This window comes from Panulirus ornatus, chromosome 4 (genome assembly GCF_036320965.1).
Source record: "Panulirus ornatus isolate Po-2019 chromosome 4, ASM3632096v1, whole genome shotgun sequence".
Classification (NCBI taxonomy): Eukaryota; Metazoa; Arthropoda; class Malacostraca; order Decapoda; family Palinuridae; genus Panulirus; species Panulirus ornatus.
The window spans coordinates 5,867,940-5,889,308 of NC_092227.1; the positions used below are offsets into that span (position 1 = coordinate 5,867,940).

At 36.4% G+C, this 21,369-nt stretch overlaps 1 protein-coding gene across 2 annotated transcripts in view; it reads right to left on the reverse strand.

Annotated features, from left to right (window-relative positions):
• Nucleotides 1-3,640: 3,640 nt before the first annotated feature.
• dsd (attractin-like protein dsd) overlaps nucleotides 3,641-21,369 on the reverse strand; it is a 125,478-nt gene continuing 107,749 nt past the window's right edge. For both annotated transcript variants that reach the window (XM_071692735.1, XM_071692726.1), the window contains 5 exons: nucleotides 19,211-19,421; nucleotides 14,201-14,279; nucleotides 12,772-13,149; nucleotides 10,627-10,741; nucleotides 3,641-8,628 (listed from right to left, as the gene is read on the reverse strand). In XM_071692735.1, coding sequence (XP_071548836.1) covers nucleotides 8,474-8,628; nucleotides 10,627-10,741; nucleotides 12,772-13,149; nucleotides 14,201-14,279; nucleotides 19,211-19,421 — 938 coding nt within the window. In that variant the 3' untranslated portion in view covers nucleotides 3,641-8,473. The remainder of the gene's footprint in view (nucleotides 8,629-10,626; nucleotides 10,742-12,771; nucleotides 13,150-14,200; nucleotides 14,280-19,210; nucleotides 19,422-21,369) is intronic.

Consider the following 21,369-nt stretch of genomic DNA (forward strand, 5'->3'; position numbering starts at 1 on the left):
AGTGCACTTACAATCAGTGCTTTTGTAAATTGTGTGAATTATTGACTTCATTCATACAAATTAAAAACATTGCAACATACATTAAACACACCAAAGGATTTGAGAAAAATAAATTTGCCCTTGCTCTAACCTGCCCAATACCAAGGATAAAAGAAAAAATAAATCCTGTCTTCCCCTTACCACCACTAAACATGCCACTGATCTGTCTTAAAAAAAATTTGGTAACAAAAAGGAATATGCAAGACAAACTGTAAACCATGTAGGATACTAATATCTATTGCAAAAACAGCCTGTACTGAAAACATTGCCAACATTTCATTATCAACATCCCTTTCTTTTTAGTAATATTGCTGAAAAAGACTTGATCCAGTTAGTAAATGCTTAGGGAAGAGAATAAATCTGTTAAAGCTTAAGAGTACTATAAAATCTTCTAGCAAAATGGTATTTATTAGTGGTGCAAGAAAATTTCTAATTTTTAAGATACAAATACATAAACCTTCAATTTTGAAATAATCTTAAATTTCTAATGGTTTTGAGGTAACATGTTCATCTCCCTCCCCCCCCAGCTTTGACATACTGGCAAGTGGTTAATATTGTAACTAGTACAATTTGAAGTTATGAACAAATAATATTTGATCATACAATATTCAAACCAGCTATTTCTTTTTTTCTCCTTAATTTAGTAACATTAAATTCTACATGTTTCTGTTTTTTAAAAAATGGCAGTAAAGGAAAGGGAGAAAATTATGAAGATTTAAAAGCATTACCCCTTCTCCATTCTTATGCATTTGCCATAAACCACACTATTACAATTTTACTTGTTTTTTTTATTAGATTAAAACCATTAACTTAATGGATGTGATCCTTCTGCTGTCACTTTAAGATACTGATCATAAATTCATAAAGTTTTCAGATGTGTTATTCTACTAGGTTTGAAATCTCTCTCACTAAAGACTAACTTGAATGATCTTTTATATACAATATTGAATATTATCATACAGTATTTTGCTACAGAAAAGAAACTGCATGATCTTGAAGATACTGAATACGTTTGTGTTTTACATATGTACAAAATGTTGCAATCTAAATTCTTGGAATGCAAGTTCAGTCCTGCAGCCAGATGGGGTTGGAAGAGTATTATCTGTCATGTACACATATAATCAAGGGATCTGTCATGTAAAAATCCCCAATGAGGCACATCCTTCCCACCTGGGAGCATACCATTCCATGAGAACTTGAATGGCTCAAAAGATGTTGGCTTTTTAGCCCTCCTTATTGGAGCTCACACTGTCAATGAACAATCCCACAAGACAATGTGACGTAATTTTTTGGTGACTGGCTATTCTGACCTCTTTTGAACAAGCATTTTCAGAGATGCTTCCCTTGAAGATCTCAGAGGAGGGCCATTGATGCATAAGTAAATGATGCTGGATTATAACGGGTGCTTTGATTACAACCTCACCGGCACAAGGCCAAGTGGCACCAGAGGATAAAAGTTAAGGTCATGCATTTGGTTTATGGTTATATTATTTTGGGAGGAGCTGAAAATTTGGGTGGCATAAGGGTTTGAATACATTACCAGGCCTAGAATACCAATCAGTTAATTATCACTGACCTCAATATGACAATATAAATGTTAAGTTCAAGAATTTACTTTTTGTTTTTAAAGAGTATGGTAACTCAGCTAGTACTTTGTCAAGTGAAGACAATATTGTACAATGGTATACTGTACAATCTCATTCATCTAACATTGTTTTTCATCAATCATCATAAATTTGTTACCTAAGATTAATGGTATATATGGTAATCTTACAACTGCTTTTATTTTGGGTTCCCAAAGTTCAAGAGGCCACAGACGTCTCTGCTATGTGCCGTGTTTTGCCCATGATAGATAACATGTCAATTCAAATGTCATATATACGTATTTAAAATACACTGTAAAAAATAATTGTTAAAAATTACATCCATTATGACAAAACAAAGGTGAACAGAGTTAAGCTACATTATCAATAAAAATAGCAATGCTAAAATTGTCTGAATGCTTCTTTCATAGTATAATTCAATAAAAAAAAACATAAAATACCAGAATCAAGTAAACTGAATTCTTTTCAACTGGACCATATTATTCCTCCATTATCTGAGTTTTGGTTGTGCATATACTGATAAGTCCACTCCACTGCCAGTTTTCTATTCATAAGTTAAAACATTAAGTGTGCAAAGTAAATACTTAAGCTTTGTTTTTGTTGTAAGGAAGCTGTTAACTTAAAATCACTTGACAGTTAAGGGTACATGTCAGTGACATGAGGCTGCATACACCCGATAACACGAATGGGTGCCGTCACCAGTAATAGATTTGCATATTCATCCACAAATGTGGTCATTTAATTTTTGTACTTCTACAACACAAAATTTCATGAATCAAATTACAAAAATAAAATATTACATGTGATAAACCATTTCTTAAACGAAAATCACTTACAAGCAAAATATCATAATTCTTATAATAATTTCTGCTGTTACAATGTCATGTACAAAACAACGTATTCAACAATAAAACGTCATTCATAGCAAAAAATTAAATGTAATATATATTTACACAGAGGTTAGCAACATCTGCACTTCTAATAGCCATATGTGAGAGGAGTTTGGAGATTTCACAATAGTTTATAGATGCAAAAAAATGCAAGAAGAAAGTATCTGGAATTTTCATAAACAATTTTAATTATAGCCTGAGTAAGAAAGAAAACTAAAGAGAAATGAGCAAATTTCAAAATGGCAAATATTTACACCTCAGGTCTAATTCTTCACATAAATTGCTCGGTTGTTACAGCTGCATTCAGTGAAATTCAGTGGCCTATTCAAGAGCTTAAAGTTTCTTTGAGCAATAAAAAACTTTTGCATATTCTTAGACTGCGATTTAATCCATTGTTATCATGCAACACTTATGTGACAGTGACAGATGATGTTTGAGCTTACTATTTTAAAACTTTTGAGGTAAACATAAAATACCTCTCCCATGCAACAAGAACAAACACATATAACTTCATCCTTTGGATTCTCATAAGAACACAGCAAGGTATCCTATTTTGTAATAATAATGCTATATTTGTGGTCTACAGCCAATTAAGTGCAAAATTCAGTTTTCATATTATTGTATTATTAAAACCCAGGGCCTCTTTTGTGAGTCTCCAGGAACTTTGTGATTGCACTTCTATTGGAAGTAAGGAAGTTATGGACTATTTTGGAATAAGATCCCTCAAAGAGACTATGCTCCCTTTCATCAAATGTTGATGACACAGAGTTGCTAAAGGTGACTTTTCACTCGAAGGCAAACAGCAAGTGGGAAGAGTCCAATAAAACCAATCATTTTGCATGATAGCACAATACTGTTATGTAATAGTCAGCAGCTCTTTTAAAAACCAAGAGTAAAGGTGATCTTAAAATAACACTCTGCAATTTACTTCAGTCAGTTACAATAAATGAGCATTTAGTCTTGATATACAATTCAATAAACCTGGTTTTGATGCATTATACAAGACAACTACTGATTAGATGTGTGTAAATGAGGCCACTGTTCATTAGTCCTTAACACTACCTTGCTCAAGCATGAAAGGCAGTTGGGTATGAAAAAAAATATATATTTTTCTATCAAGAAATTATTTTCCAGTTTTATACTGCTGTACATAGTGATGCAGAACAATGACTAATAAGTAAATATCATAAATTACAAAAATTAATTTTTTTTTACAAAATGCTACCTTATGAGGAAATTCTCTCACAAAAAAGTTAAATTTCTATTCCAAGCCTGATTCTTCATGATAATAATCTGTACAAATAATAATCTACATCAAATGGAAATATAAATTACTCAAGTAAATCTTACTTTCATACTGCATCACATTCTGACACCTTTTAACAAAAGTACAGTACTTATAAAATCATACCATCCACAAGTTTCCATCTATATTAATACCCCCACATATGCATCTGTTCTGAACAATTACCAATATTCAAAATTAGCCTTTTAGCCGAGTTTTGTTCCAACTTAGAAGAAACCATAACTTAATTAAAAATGGGTTTGCTTTTGCACTTATTCCAATATGAACAGCTCTGACCAGCATGTTTCCATACTAAAATAAATTGGTGAATCCGCCAAAGGTTTTGGAACAAAAGTAAACATGATTCTCTCATGAAATCTAACCAATCCTCAGTATGATACAATTTACTGCTGACAGTTAATTGTAGTTAATCACCAAGTCCTGGCATAACACATCAACTTTCATGCTTTGACATACAGCACCCATGAATAAAATACAACCTCTTGATGCTGAAGAGTATATTTCTTTCACTACTCTGGCTAAGAGAACAAGATACATCATTTGATCACATTAAACTTTATTTCAAGGAAATTTTGCTACACCTAGTCCTTTATCTTCATATAGATATTTCATTGTCGCAAAGAAGACACAAGAACTTCTAGTTATAGATGAACACATCAAACAATGAAGTTTAAGTGACCTGTATTCACATACAACTTTTATTTTTATCTGGTAAAATACTGCATACTCTACAAGCTTCAAGGTTTCCATTTGTAACAATACAATTAATTCAGACCATTCAAAAATGATTAAACCTCTGCTTCCCATACCACATATATGCCACAAGATGTATTCATATTATACTGCTCTACATCATACATTTTCAGTAATTCAAATATCTGACCTGAAGTACAATTTTTTATAATTCATTAAAAAATGAGATTCACCTGCCATCTTAAATGATGTAAAACTAACTCCCTGTTTTGTCCACCTAATATTAAGTAATTCAAATGCACATATCAAATTACAAGTATAGTCCTTTGAATATTGAGAGATTCACTTCCTCTTTTAAATCATATATAACTAATTAGTTCCCAGTCTTGTCTATCTTTAAAACACATTTGTAATGTATATTTAATCATTTCCCAACACCTGACCTACCAGCTAGAGAAAAAAGTACCTTTATGTTGAATAAGCAAAGACTACTCAAGATACATTTGCATAACTCAATCTACTCCTCAACAGACAAGAGCATTAAAACCTGACAATCTTTATCAAAATTTACCAAGTGGTAATTAATGTTTTTGAAATAAGTAATGTGGCATATACAGTATACATAACAGCCATCTTTCATATTCATTTACAGAATACATTCACTAGGCCACTTAAAATTCTCAGATTGGCATCATCAACTGTTAACACCATTGAATTTTGAAAAAGTGAGCTCCACACTTATTACATTAACTAAGAAATTCAAAAAAATTGATAAACACTTGGGGATAGAGTCACATTCATATCGAGATTTCAGATTTAGTTTAGAGACTCTGGTGTATACCAAAGTTCAGTAATCAACTCAAAATAAAAACAATATTACCAACCAAAGTTGCTTAAGCCACTTCATGTTATCACCAATTCTGGATACTGACAATACTCACTTAAAGACTGGATCAAAATTTTTTGACAGCAAACAGTGTCTAGGAATGACAGTAGAACACTTTTCACAGGTTGATAATAATGGTACTTGAGTGGTCACTTATTAATGTCTCCTGAACACAGCTCTTACAATGGAGAATTATCACATGGCTGAGATTCAATGAGACAGTCTGCATACAATTTGGTCTGCTCTGCCTTATAATAAAGACTAAATAAATAATATATTCATATATGTATATATATGTATATATATATATATATTACATCATGATCTGAAGTCTTAATACTATTGTTCAATATGTACATCCATTTGCTCCTAAACCATAACAACAAAATATTTGAGCCATATGAAACAAAATCCACATCTATCAAGGCAGCATTTAAGATCTAAGAAAATAGAATATAAAATTTTGCCATGATAAAAACAATGCCCTGCAGCAAAACGCACAGGCATTCACGACTATTATTCATACACAAGACTGGATAATGCCTTTAATAAGACTAAGCATATCCAAAAATGAAAAAAAAAAAAAAGAGCATGGTCAACAAAAGAAAAGACATTATTTACAAGCATGTTAACCAATCTTATACCCCCTCACCAAACAATCAGTGGCTGTGTTCACAGTGCACATTAACCATCACAGATTCTGAGCCATACCAACATTTTACTTTATTATATAATTACTATATGTGTACTTTGAAACTGAGAAGCCATTTGCTTACACACAGCTTTATACAAGAACCTTTATTCTTTTACCCCTCAACAAATTATATATCAACATTTGGGGCATCACATTTTACAAATAATTGATAACATATCATGTATTTTTTGTAAATAGCATACCAAATGTACTATTTTCTGAAAGCATACTACTACTGAAATGGATGGTTATCAAAACTACAAGTTAACATTCTAATACTGCATTTTATCATGAGGAAACTTATCATTCCACTGCTAAAATTGTTTCAGTAAATATTAGATACCTATGGAATTTAATTTTCTTGAGTAACTCTGCTTTGTATGAGACAGTACACATGATGTAAGAGGAAAAGGAAATGAGGAATCCTATTTGATTTAGATATTTTTCCTATACCATTATCATTTGACCTCTCCTAACTGATTCCAAAGCATCATTATATACAAACCCATGATCCTCAAACAGGCTTGCATGAGATCAACTTCCTTCCAACTCTTTAACATTTGATAGAATTTATATATGCCAATCTCTTTCAATACAGAGTCAAGTGAAAACATATGTCTGTCACCAATGACTTGCCTGAACAAACTTACAATGGAAGTAAGAAATATTACTGTAAATCACAATAAATATATAAACGCACTAACATTTTCTAATCTATACCATTTATCCTCAGACATTACGAATCCCAATAATTAGCTAATCAACCCTGACTACCACTTGCTTATTGTAACAAGTGTGGTGAAAAGGAGTTCCACTCATTTAATTTAATACTATCAACAGCAATTAAAAAAAAATCACAGACATACCAGGTATCCCCTTAATACCAAGGCCTTTCAGTTCTCCAACAGTACATACCTGAGTTCTCAATGATGTGACATTTTACCAGATGGTTCTGTATCATTAATACTTGGGATCCATTAAACTTACCTGAATCATAACTTCTAAAGACTCAACATTTTACATGTCACTCATAAAAGAATGCTAAGAAAAAATCCACACTCATACTTTGTAGACATACATCAATTTTATCCAAAAAGGAATAAAAAATAAGGTAAAAGATCTTAATTATCCCAAGGTGATCAGAAACCAAAAATAAATTTAATGTCACTGACAGAGTTAGAAACCTTAGCACCTACTTGTATCAAGAATTCCTGCCACCTCTCCCAAGTTTAATACTACCCTTTTTGCTGGCATGCACAGGAGACAACAGTATATACCATTTCATCTAACATGACACACAATGCAAGTGTGTACCTCTCTTGCTGACACAATCCTTAAGCAACAACATGCACCCTTTCACTGACATGTCATGAAACAACAGTGTACTCGTATATCCTTTATACTTATACACATATGAAGAAACAGTGTGTGCACTTCATGAAAGGCATATACATGAACCAACAGTGTATAACCAGCTGTGTCCAGGGCACTACAGGACAGCTGTATATGTACTGGGATTCACCACCCTCTATTTCATCAATGTACATGTTCAAAAGTTTCATATAATTCAGCCAAGCAAATTTACTTACATATCAGTATCAATTCTATTTTTCTGACTCTAACTGGAATTAAGTCACATCTCAGTATGTTATTTTGGAAATCCCTCTTTTTATTTTCTATGAAAACGATGTTTCCAAAATAAGGAATATTTAATCTTAGCTTGATAGAAAACTAAACAATATATGATCTATGAAACAGTGAATACTGTACAACTAATGGAATGCTTTAATACATAATGTTTCCAATATCACTGATCATTATGAATGATCAACAAAGACCTGTCATCATGCTTTGCCACCTACAATCCATGTATATATAGTAAATTAAAATGTTAAGCTGAAAAACTCTTCAACAACCAATTGTTACAAAATTTTGGAACCTGGCCAGGCATTCTTTTCTTTTTTATTCGTGGTGTGCTAATGTGACACATAATCCCTATAATTGTATGGCAATGGACAATCTGATACGCTAAATGATTATTAGAATCCCACTCTTTCTTACAAACAGATTCATTACAACCTTCTTTTAAGATAATTCATAAACTGAAAATAAATCAAGATTTTCATTATGCCACTATGGCATCACTGGGACAGGCTTCCTCAATCTAGTTTGCCAAACACTAAGTTAGCATCAACACAGTATGCCATTTCCATAAAAAATAAATCTAAAAATTTTTCTGAAAGATTTTTCCATAAGTAAGTCATACAGGAAACTGGATGTTTGGCTAACAGTGGTTAATACCCAGATACAATACATCTGAAGTCAAGGAATTTATCTTGCTGGAGGGTGGCAAGGCAGGTGTTAAATGCATGTGTCAGGAGTATGGCTGGAATATGGTTGTTTTCCTCTAACAGCTTTATTTTTGTTTATGTCCCCCTTGGCTAGTGTAATGGGGTCGTTGCTACACTTGCGTGGATTTCCAAGAGTCACAAGTGTGCTGGCTATAGCTAAGCCACCTGAAATTAAAAAGATGGTAGAAGGTACAGGTATTGGTACATAATACGTGACAACTACAGCATAAATGTGTTCAAATTAGGCTGCTCTTCATTCTCTTCTGACACCATCTCATTCAGGCATGAGAAACAATTAGGTATAAGAAAAGAAATAACTAGAGTATGACTCTGATTCTTTGAAATTCAAGTCTTTTAAAGTGTCAAAAATTATTTTGGTAGCTTTCTGCTTCCAAGGCAACACCAAAATTTGCAAATTCAATCCATATGGACTTCATACCTTTTTCATTACCAGGTTAAATCATAAAATCCTATGTGAATATGTTTCCAAAATAACATAAGTATGATATTTCTGAGGTATAAGATGAAAGTCTGCCTGGTTGTACTCTTAGAATATATGACCAAAGGCAGAATTCAGGGCCTAGACAGATATAGTGTATGATAATACAATCATCAGTTGAAAGCCTATTCTGAGATATGTGGTAAAAAATGACTTGCAGACACATAAAAGAGACTTAATAAATGCGCTATGTTGGAAATACTGTACAGGTAAACTGCAGGGATATACCTCTTTTACTTGATGGGGACCTATCCAGATGTAGCATATACCATCTCCAGGTATCACCTGAGAAGTTATCGAAGTGTGCCTTAGAAGGACTTGACCCTCAGTTGCAAGTTCAGCATTTATCTTAAGGTGCTATAAAAGTTTAAATCCTATAGGAGGTGAACATCTAAACAGAAATACTGTTGGATTGGATACAATATGATAGCCTATTTGAATATACTTCAAAAGTGTAACATCTACTGGGATAAGCAGGAAATATATTTACGTGTACTTTATAAGAAAAGAGCCTCATGGTCAAGCTAAGGTCCAGCCTGGATATCTTTAAATGGAAACGTATAAACATCCCATGGTGTATACAGCTGAAATAGTTTAAACATAAAGACAGGAATGAGTGAGGAGAGGTTGACAAAGAGGATATGTCAGAAGCAGAGGGGTAAAGAAGAAAGACAACTGGAGATGATAGGATGGAGGGAATAAGATTTTGGATGTTTGGGGCCTGAACATGCAGAGGGGTGAAAGGCATTCATGGAACACGGTGAAGTGGTATGACATGGTACACAGGAGTCAAATTGTTGCCAATGGACTGAACCAAGGAATATGAAGCAGCCAGGAAAAACCAGAGAGGTTTGTGGGGCTTTGTTGTGGCTGGGATGCAATAGTTCTGGTGAATTACAGTGAAAGAATGGTTGTGAGCAAATGGGGCTTTTTCTTTGTATGTCCCTGGTACTAACTTGCTGACGGGAAACAATGAACGAGTACAAAAGACAGAAAGAGAAAAGTTTATACTTACAAACTATTTCGTGTGAAAAATCAGAAGCTACTAATAAGTACTGTAATATGACACCTGAGAACCTATTTTGTGCAAATAATCACAACCTACCATGATGTACGACAATAAATATGATCTCTAATCATAAGCTGGGCCTATCTTATATTGCTGAAAAACATAACTTTGGCATAAATGCTAGGAATCTTCCTGGCTCTGTTGTGTGTAAAAGGGTACAAGTTGAGGTATATTTACAAGAGTCTGCTGCCTCCCAAAGCAAGTCTGAGAAATCATATGCTATAAAAATGTATGAAATCTAAGAACAAGCTAACAGATTGAGTCTTTTATATGAATACAACACCTTTACCTATATGAGAGATCTAAGAGATTTAAGTATATTACATAACTAGATATCCTATATCTTGTGATTTTCCAGTAGTAAATGAAAAGCAACTTGAAAATTCTGTAGAATGATATGATCTCCAGACACAAGCTTGAGCCTATTTAAGTCTTTTATGGCAAGATGTGGCCTTACAATACATGAACAGCCGAATCCTAAGATCAAGCCGAGAACCTACTTGGGTAAAAGATGACTTCAAAGTACAAAATAGTCTTGCTATATCTGGTTGTTCTATATAAGTGTATGACCCTTTGTTACAAACTGAGAACCAACCTGGGTGTCCTGGAGGAGTATACGATTCTCCACCAGTGGGCAGCTGCACCAGGAGGGACAGGACGGCTGCACGGTTGCCACAACATGGCTCCAGGGCAATGGGACTAGGGTTAACCTGCCAATAATACATTTGCTTCAAAATAAGTAGTCTTAAGAGTCATCTCATCCTCACTTCATGATCGTCTGAATAAGTATAAATCTGCATCCTTTTCAAATGCACACAAGATTCAAACCCGGCATCATTTGCATGATGGCATTATGTATTCTATGAAATGTGCACATTCATATGCACTATATTTCTATATCTCTGACACACTATATTTCTATATCTCTGACACTTGTTCCAACTGGAACTCCTTTAAAGGGGTGGCCTTAGCAACAGAGTTCTTATTTTGTGTTCATATACCACCACGTGTGACAGTATATTCTGTGAAACTGCTGGCTACTGGTAATGTGAGGCTGATGAGATATGATCAGGCTAGATCTAATTGCTCAGGACGTGAGATGACAGGTTTTCGATTGCTACTAATTGAATAGTCACTTCCCTATAGGGAGGATCATAGATGAGTGGTTAGTGTCCCAGCAATCACATGAATGGTGCCAGGTTCAAATCCTTGCAGTTGGAGAGCATGAAGTATTCTATGAAAAGTGTGTGGTCATATGCACTATATTTGTGTATATATATGTAATAACATATCCCTGGGGATAGGGGAGAAAGAATACTTCCCACGTATTCCCTGCGTGTCGTAGAGGGCGACTAAAAGGGGAGGGAGCGGGTGGCTGGAAATCCTCCCCTCTCGTTTTTTTTTTTAATTTTCCAAAAGAAGGAACAGAGAAGGGGGCCAGGTGAGGATATTCCCTCTAAGGCCCAGTCCTCTGTTCTTAACGCTACCTCGCTAATGCGGGAAATGGAGAATAGTATGAAAGAAAAAGAAAGATATATAATAACAATTTTTTTTTTATCTATTATACATGATCACCATTTCCTGTGTCAGCGGGGTAGCGCCAGGAAACAGACGAAGAATGGCCCATCCACTCACATACACATATTTACATAAATGCCCAGATATGCAAATAACATACATATACACATACATATCAACATGTACACATATACACAAGTACATATTCATATTTGCTTGCTTCATCCATTCCTGGCAACATCCTACCCCAAAAGGAAACAGCATTGCTATCCCCTGCTTCAGCAAGGTAGCACCAGGAAAACTGACAAAAGAAACCATGATTGTTCACACTCTGTCTCTAGTTGTAGTGTGTAATGCACTGAAACCACAGCTCCCTATCCACATTCAGACCCCATAGACCTTTCAATGGTTTACCCAAGATGTTTCAATGACCCAGTTTAGTTCACTGACAGCAAATCCTCCCCAGTATACCACAATTCACTCAACTCCTTGCATGCCTCTTCACCCTCCTGTATGGTCAGGCCCTGATCACTCAAAATCCTTTTCATTCCATCCTTCCACCTCCAATTTGGTCTTTGTTAACCTTTTCTCACTCATTCTCTCCATATGTCCAAACTATTTCAACACACCCTCTTCTGCTCTCTCAACCACATTCTCTTTTATATCCACACGTCTCTCTTACTCTTTCGTTACTTACTCAATCAAACCACCTCACACCACATATCGTCCTCAACCATTTCATTTCCAACACATCCACCCTCCTCTGTACAACCCTATCTACAAACCATGCCTCACAAACATATAACATTGTTGGAACTACTATTCCTTCAAACATACATACATCATCGCTGGGGACAGGGAAGAAAGAATACTTTCCACATATTCCCTGTGTGTCATAGAAGCGACTAAAAGGGTTTGGAGTGGGGGCTGGAAATCCTCCCCTCCAGTTTCTACTTTTCCAAAAGAAGGGATAGAGAAGAGGGCCACATGAGGACTTTCCCTCTAAGGCTCAGTCCTCTGTTCTTGACACTACCTCGCTAATGTGGGAAATGGTGAATATGTATAAAAAAAAAAAAACTAACAAGCATGTCAGTATATGCATAGTAACAAAATAACCCTTAAAAGCAAGATAAGGGTACCTACTGCATGACCATTTAAGTGTTGCTGGAGTTATTGTGTTTGACAAAAAGAATGAACAAAAAACATACACATAGTACAATACCTTCTTTTTTATCTTCAGTGTGCTTAGGCTATCAAGTAAGTCTGATGACAGACTGTCTGGTGATGTAGCATTTGGGATGATCTTATTGGCACTACTATTGAAAGATTTTATATTAGCTTTGTTGGTAGCCTTTGTGACAGCATCAGAGTTAAGACAAGAAATGGCTGTGGTGGTAGCATTGGGCATGGCTCCATTTGTCACCATCACACAACAGTTATTGGTGAGAGTGGTTGTTGTGGTGGTGCCAGTTGTGGAAGTTGTGGTAGGAGAGGTGTCGCCATTTTCTAAAACTTCAGTATCAGCTCCCCTTGGATATAATTCCAGAAGAATAGGGCGGAATGGGCGAGAAGCCATAGCCTCCATCTCAACCAGTAAGCGCTGTGGTAATACAAAAAATACAATTAATCAAATCAGCTTTGAGGATACAAAATAATCCTTTACAATGCACAAAGTAAAAATCTGTTTCCATGGTAACAATTTGAGCACTGAAATTCTGAACAAAAATCATATAATCAACATTTACCTAAATAAAGTAGTTGGATAAAAAAGATGTACCTATGTATATCTCTGACACTCATTACCTCCAGGAACTCCCATCAATGGGGTGGCCATGGTATAAGTCTCCACTTATCTCTGTCCTTACATGCCTCCCTTGCATACACCATCCCATGCATTCTTCCACCATTTCTCTCCCTATAGTACTTTTCTACTCCATTTCCCCATGTCATGGGTGATCACCCTCTCACACCAACCCCTTTAACTGTACTCTCATATACTCTCCTTATAAACTCCCCATATACCTGCCATATCAAATCTTTCATACACCCCTACCACTCATTTCTTCCTTCATTCCATTTAATCATACAATATGCCCCTCTCAAGTAGCTCATTTTCATAGCCTGGATACTTGACCTGAATGACTCATTCCACACCCATATTTCAGCTGCATAGGTCAGGGATGGAAGGACTATGCCATCCCATAAGTCTTTCTTCACTTCCATACTTACACCTCAACCTTTCATTATTCTATTAAGGGACCCTGTACTGCTTTCTCCCTTACCTCTCTTTCTATATCACCAAAGTTATCCAAGAATGCTCCCTAAAACTTAAATTCTGTCACCTCTTCCAGTCTTCATCCCCCCATATCTAAAAAAAAGTTTAGTACACTTTCCTCTTTCGCTCTATAGGGCTTTGCATAGTCTATCTTTACACTCTGTTTTCTTTCAAACACTTTAATTTTACTTGCATTGACATTTAAATGACCATGCTTAAAAGACACTCACAACCTTCCGCAACTTCACTGTAGGACAATATGGCTTTTCCTTGTTTGTTCCTGACATTACCTTGCTAATGCAGTCCCAGCATATGTGAAATCATAAAGAACCTACTTAAATTATAAAAGCAACAATATAGTTTAATGTTATCTTACCTGCCTCCTGGTATAGATGTCATATTTTTGCTTTATTTTCCATAATATTGCTGCTAAAGTTAACAATATTAAAAAACACCTGAAAAAGTGAAAACACAAAGATTAGTAACAATATCATTTTCAAAACAATTACATTAACAAAATAATACATCAATATTTCTTTTCAAAGTAAATCTTTAATAGTCTTCAGTTTCATCTCAGGAGATTTGTTTTAACTGCACTTTAAAGTCGAATAAACCAATTAACTAACACCATCAACAATGACTGAGCCAATAACCCATCAAAAAAAGCAACTATCTAATTTTTTCCATGCATACACGAGTGGCATGAGTCAGGTGTTAATCTGACGAAGAACCTCTCATATCTTGTGATAAGTTCACAAAATCATAACCTGATAAAGAATGGTCTCCCTTCTATTTCCCCAAAACTCTCTTTTCAGCTCTCCTCTCTCAACTCATTGTTGAAAGTAGTTCTGGTTTTGGTATTCTGAATAGAACAGTGACTCTTAACCCCTTTCATATAAATCATAGTTCAAGCAACTTGTTCTATACTGAGGCCCTTTTTCACAGTGTCCCATCTCCACAGCTTTCCATTTGCTTGGCTTCAACTTCATCAGGCACATACCAGTCCAACTACAGAGATTCTTTACATCCCTTTGTAAGATGAAGCAATCCTCATTAGTTTTTACGTTTCACATTTCATCATTTGCATAAATACCCAACCCTTAATTGCAAATCATTTTTACAGATCAAGAAAAACAATCACCCCAAAACTGAGCCCAAGAGCATGCCACTGGTAACCCAACTCAATTCAAAAGGATTAAACTGATATGTGTCTTCTGCTGCATACCATTAAAATCATTTTTCATCCATTCAAGATATTTTCCTTTTAAGTCTGCTTGAAATTCCGACTTCTTAATGAACTGTCTACGTTGAGCAGTGTCAAATGCCTTCTGGTAGCATAAGAACATACAATCCATCCATATAATTCTGTTATCTATAACAACATCACTTTATCATAGATATTTAGATGTGCTATGCACAACATCTATTCTATAAACCCACACTGCCTCTTAATTAGGTAATTTTTCCTGTGTAAGTAACCACACATTTGCTTTTCAATTTTAGTATGCACATGTGCCAGTAGCAGTCTTGCCCCTAGCACTCCTGCCAGATGTAAACATTATGCTTGTCCTGGTTAGCACCATGTAGCTGAATGAGGGCCTTGACCGTAGTGCTTCCGGTACATGTACGTGATACACTTGTCCAAATTGCATTGTGCTGAATCTCTCTAATCAACTGTCAAAGAAGGTTGTCTCTTAACCCTTTTGGCTGATGGAACCTATACACAAGAGTGTAGGACTGTCTCATTACATAGGGTAAAAAAACAGTGTGTACTGCAACAAGGAATAAAGTACAGTGAATCAACAAAGCATACTCATATAGCGAGTATGTTGTGAAAAATGACTGGTGTATTCAACAGCAATCCCAAAGTCACTGCTCCGCACGTATAAAGCCCAAAAGGCTTCATCATCCATGAATGGATAAAATGAATATCACCAAACTACAAAGCCATAACACCTTAGGTTTACTGTAACCTCAGAATCATTTCACATGCAGGAATTTTTAAAAGTAGAATCTATTATGGTGTAAGCATGCTCAGAGTGAATGACTAACAATCACTAAAGTAGTATTATGTTATCACATACATGTATGTTCGAGTTGGTGAATATCTGCATCAAATTTACTTCAGTGAATCAGGTGATAAGATGGTGTAGAAGATATACAGCTGAGTGTATGAAAGCAAAAGAAGAAAAAGACTATTAAGGAGATAGACAAATACAGAGTATGAACTATTTTGGCATATAATTATTTCTGGTGAGGAAGCTACAGGAATGATTTCTGCCCATGTGAAATGGAACTATTATACTTAGTCACTGTCTCCCGCATCTGCGAGGTGGCCCAAGGAAACAGACGAAAGAATGGCCCAACCCACTCACATACACATGTATATACATAAACGCCCACACACGCACATACACATACCTATAAATTTCAACGTATACATACATATTGTTACAAACTCAATACTCATTCGGGCAAGGTCGCCAGTAACATATATGTGTCACAAATACTATACTGATCCTTGTCTTGCAAGGATGTTAGATTTGTTATGTTTCACAACAGGATAACACTATCATAAAGTTATGGGATTAAATTAAAGACCAGCATTAAATCAAATCTACTTATAATGAAAAGGAATTGAAGTGTACAAAAAAATAAGCACATAAATCAGGCATGAATCATTTACGTTAACACTGAACATGAGTTTAACATTAAACATGAGTTAACATTTGAACATGAGTTAACAGTGAACAGGAGTTAACACTGAACATGAGTTAACATTGAACATGAGTTAACATTGAACATGAGTTAACACTGAACATGAGTTAACATTCCAGATAAGATTTCAAACCAGGAGATCTCTTTCCTTTATGACAATTTGACCGATAACATTACACTAAGTTACAAGTTCAACTCTATGATACTCAACTATGACAGAGACAAATCAATGTAGGGTCAGTATCGCACTGCACTCGGATAACAGGCTTACAGCACAGCACTCGGGTAACGGGTTTACAGGCTTACAGCAGGGGGGACACCACTTACCTCGCTGGGCTAGAGAGAAAGAAATCAAATCTCAGCGGGTGTCATGGGTATTTATTACAAGTAAAGACGAGTGTCCACCCTGCTTTTATAACGCTACCCTTGATTGGCTATGGGACTAAGAACAATTCTGATTGGTTGGAGGGTCCTAAAGTCTCTGCATAGTCCACACTCCTTGGTCCTCTTGTTTATGTCAGCAGTGATGACATACAGTGGTGAAATATCCTGTAGCTAATTGACACCTTATTCTCTCGCCTCTGATAAGGGTCCGAGTGCTCAAGGACAATTCACCATCTGGCTTCAAAAACAAAATTATTAAGCCTAATGCTTGGTGGGAAGAGAAACTCCGAGCCAGCCACAGTGGAAGACATCACTCCTCGCCCTGATAAGGAATAGCAACAACACCATACACAACGACACACACACGTTATATACACGAACATGGGGGCAGACGCACACACAGGTTCGTAACAATATACATACACAGACATATACATATATACACATGTACATACTCATACTTTCTGCCTTCATCCAATACCATTGCCACCTTGCCACACATGAAATGGCACTCCCCTCCCCTGCATGTGCATGAGGTAGTGCTAGGAAAAGACAACAAAGGCCACATTCGTTCACACTCAGTATCTAGCTGTCATGTGTAATGCACTGAAACCACAGCTCCCTTTCTACATCTAGGCCCCACAAAATTTTCCATGGTTTACCCCAGACACTTCACATGCCCTGGTTCAATCCACTGACAGCACATCGACCCCGGTATACCACATCGTTCTAATTCACTCTATTCCTTGCACACCTTTCACCCTCCTGTATGTTCAGGCCCCGATCGCCCTAAATCTTTTTCACTCTATCCTTCCACCTCCAATTTGGTCTCCCACTTCTCCTCATTCCCTCCACCTCTGACACATATATCCTCTTTGTCAATCTTTCCTCACTCATTCTCTCTATCTGACCAAACCATTTCAACACACCTTCTTCTGCTCTCTCAACCACACTCTTTTTATTACCACATATCTCTCTTACCCTTTCATTACTTACTTGATCAAATCACCTCACACCACATATTGTCCTCAAACATTTCATTTCCAACACATTCACCCTCCTCCACCCAACCCTATCTATAGCCCATGCCTCGCAACCATAGAACACTGTTGGAACCACTACTCCTTCAAACATACCCATTTTGGCTCTCCCAGATAACGTTCTCGCCTTCCACACATTCTTCAACGCTCCCAGAACCTTCGCCCCCTCCCCCACCCTATGAAACTTCCGCTTCCATGATTCCATCCACTACTAAATCCACTCCCAGATATCTAAAACACTTCACTTCCTCCAGTTTCTGTCCATTTAAACTTACCTCCCAATTAACTTGTCCCTCAACACTACTGAAGCTAATAACCTTGCTCTTATTCATATTTACTCTCAGCTTTCTACTTTCACACACTTTACTAAACTCAGTCACCAACTTCTGCAGTTTCTCACCTGAATCAGCCACCAGCACTGTATCATCTGCGAAACAACAACTGACTCACTTCCCAAACCCTCTCATCCACAATAGACTTCATACTTGCCCCTCTCTCCAAAACTCTTGCATTCACCTCCCTAACAACCCCATCCATAAACAAATTAAACCACCATAGAGACATCATGCTCCCCTGCTGCAAACCGACATTCACTGGGAACCATTCACTTTCCTCTCTTTCTACTTGTAAACATGCCTGACATCATTGATAAAAACGTTTCACTGCTTCTAGCAACTTACGTCCCACACCATATACTCTTAATGCTTTCCATAGAGAATCTCTATCAACTCTTATCATATGCCTTCTCCAGATCCATAAATGCTACATACAAATCCATCTGTTTTTCTTACAAATTCATATGTTTTCCTAAGTATTTCTCACATACATTCTTCAAAGCAAACACCTGATCCACACATCCTCTACCACTTCTGAAACCACACTGCTCTTTGCCAGTCTGATGCTCTGATTGTGGAAGAGCAGTGTGGTGAATGGAAATGTGAAATGGAACTGTTTTGTGTAAAAGGGTGGATGTAGGAATGGATATATCTGTCTGACATAACAAATTAACTTAAATGTCATGTAAATGGACAGAGGTAGGAATGACGACATCCATCAGATATAACAAATCAACTTAAATGCCTGTCACAAACTAAAGCAGGCTTATAACAGTGTGCAAACCCATGCTCATTCTATCATAATGGCCTTAAGTTAAGAATACATGCAAGAGAAATGATATGCTATATAATAATAACTTTCACAAAGTTTTAAAATCATAAATTACAGCAATGCAAAGGAATACTCACAGTGAAAATATGGAAAAAAACTGAAGAAGGTCCAGTTTTGGATGCTGTGAGAAGGAAACAACAATCTCTATAGGAGGTGTGAAATTGTACACATAAACATGAAATGTTGTGTTATTATCTGCAGATCCAAATGCATACTCTGAAGCACTGAATCTCTGCTTAATTTCTGTACCAGTGTAGTTCCGAATTATCCAAGACTCATGACTCTTAGCTGAAAAGGAAAACAAAGAAATTAGTTTTCCAACAGAAAAATCTTCATCCCTACTCTAAAAAGGAGAGAAAAATTTCCTCACATTCAATCTGAAAATAGAGTATCTATGGTGAAATGGCAATACGCATTCTTTAGAAACCATACTTCTAATTTTGAATTTTGATATTTTCTGGGCTAGCGATATGCAGTACAATACTCTCTTATGATGCTGCACAGAGGCAGCAGGTCGCAGCTTCCACTCAGCCATGTGATCACAAGTGTAAACAACTGTTACTCTACAGTGTACTGTGCAGTAGCATTTTGATTTTGTGTTTTGTTTTTTTGTGTCCCATCATGTTTACAAAATGCCTTTCTCTCCTGCCTCTGATGAGTTCCCCTACAACCATTATTTTTTTTTTCAGTACAGTATTCAATAAATTACATGAGGTATTCAACACTTTATTATAAAATAGACTTCGTTTTACATGACTGTCTAATGTAAGCTAATGTAAGAGTTCTGAGAATGTTTACGGTAGGCTAGGCTAAGCTATGATGTTCATTATGTTAGATGTACTGTATCAAATGTATTAAATGCATTTTCAACTTACAATATTTTCAGCTTACAATGGGTTTATCAGAATATAACCCCATCATATGTCAAGGAGCATTTGTACAAGGCACAGATGCAGTATATGTCCACTGATTCTGCATCTCCATACTCCCTCAATGTAGCCAGCCACCTACACGGCACAAAAGGGCACCTTGATGCTTGCCCTAGCAACAATGCCTGTCTATGACACTCCTGTCTCTACCTTGAACTGGTTAATGCTTGACTGGAAAACATGCAGACCATGGCCACATGACAATTTCCCAATGCATGGATAAAATTTTGTGTTGTGAAAAATGACGAAAATCACAACTCAATGTTATGGCTGGCAAAATGGAACAAATTTTTCTAGGTGAGTATACTCAAAACAGTAATTGGAAAACCATGGTAGGCAAGGGACTGCTGCACGTGTAATGCACAAAGAGAGTTTGACACTCAAGGGGGCCCTATCTCTTGAACATTCTGTATTATGTAACTTCCTATATTCATGTATGATGTCTGCATTAAACATTAATATGGTTAATGTAAACAGCATACATAAATTCAATAAGCTGCATGATAGAAGAGAATGTTCAAGAGAAGGGGACCAACAAGCATAAAACTTCCTCCTCATACAGGACATACAGGTAGTTTAAAATACATTACAATTACACTGAATAGGGAAACAGTAAATACACATGGCATACAGAGGTTTAAAATGTTGTACGATAGTAAATGATCAAGTGATGGGGTCCCAAGAGTGTAAAACTTTCCCCCCCACACAGTATTTTATTTTTTTTTTTTTTTTTTTTTTTTTTTGCCGCTGTCTCCCGCATTTGCGAGGTAGCGCAAGGAAACAGACGAAAGAAATGGCCCAACCCACCCCCATACACATGTATATACATACGTCCACACACGCAAATATACATACCTACACAGCTTTCCATGGTTTACCCCAGACGCTTCACATGCCCTGATTCAATCCACCGACAGCACGTCAACCCCGGTATACCACATCGCTCCAATTCACTCTATTCCTTGCCCTCCTTTCACCCTCCTGCATGTTCAGGCCCCAATCTCACAAAATCTTCTTCACTCCATCTTTCCACCTCCAATTTGGTCTCCCTCTTCTCCTCGTTCCCTCCACCTCCGACACATATATCCTCTTGGTCAATCTTTCCTCACTCATTCTCTCCATGTGCCCAAACCATTTCAAAACACCCTCTTCTGCTCTCTCAACCACGCTCTTTTTATTTCCACACATCTCTCTTACCCTTACGTTACTTACTCGATCAAACCACCTCACACCACACATTGTCCTCAAACATCTCATTTCCAGCACATCCATCCTCCTGCGCACCACTCTATCCATAGCCCACACCT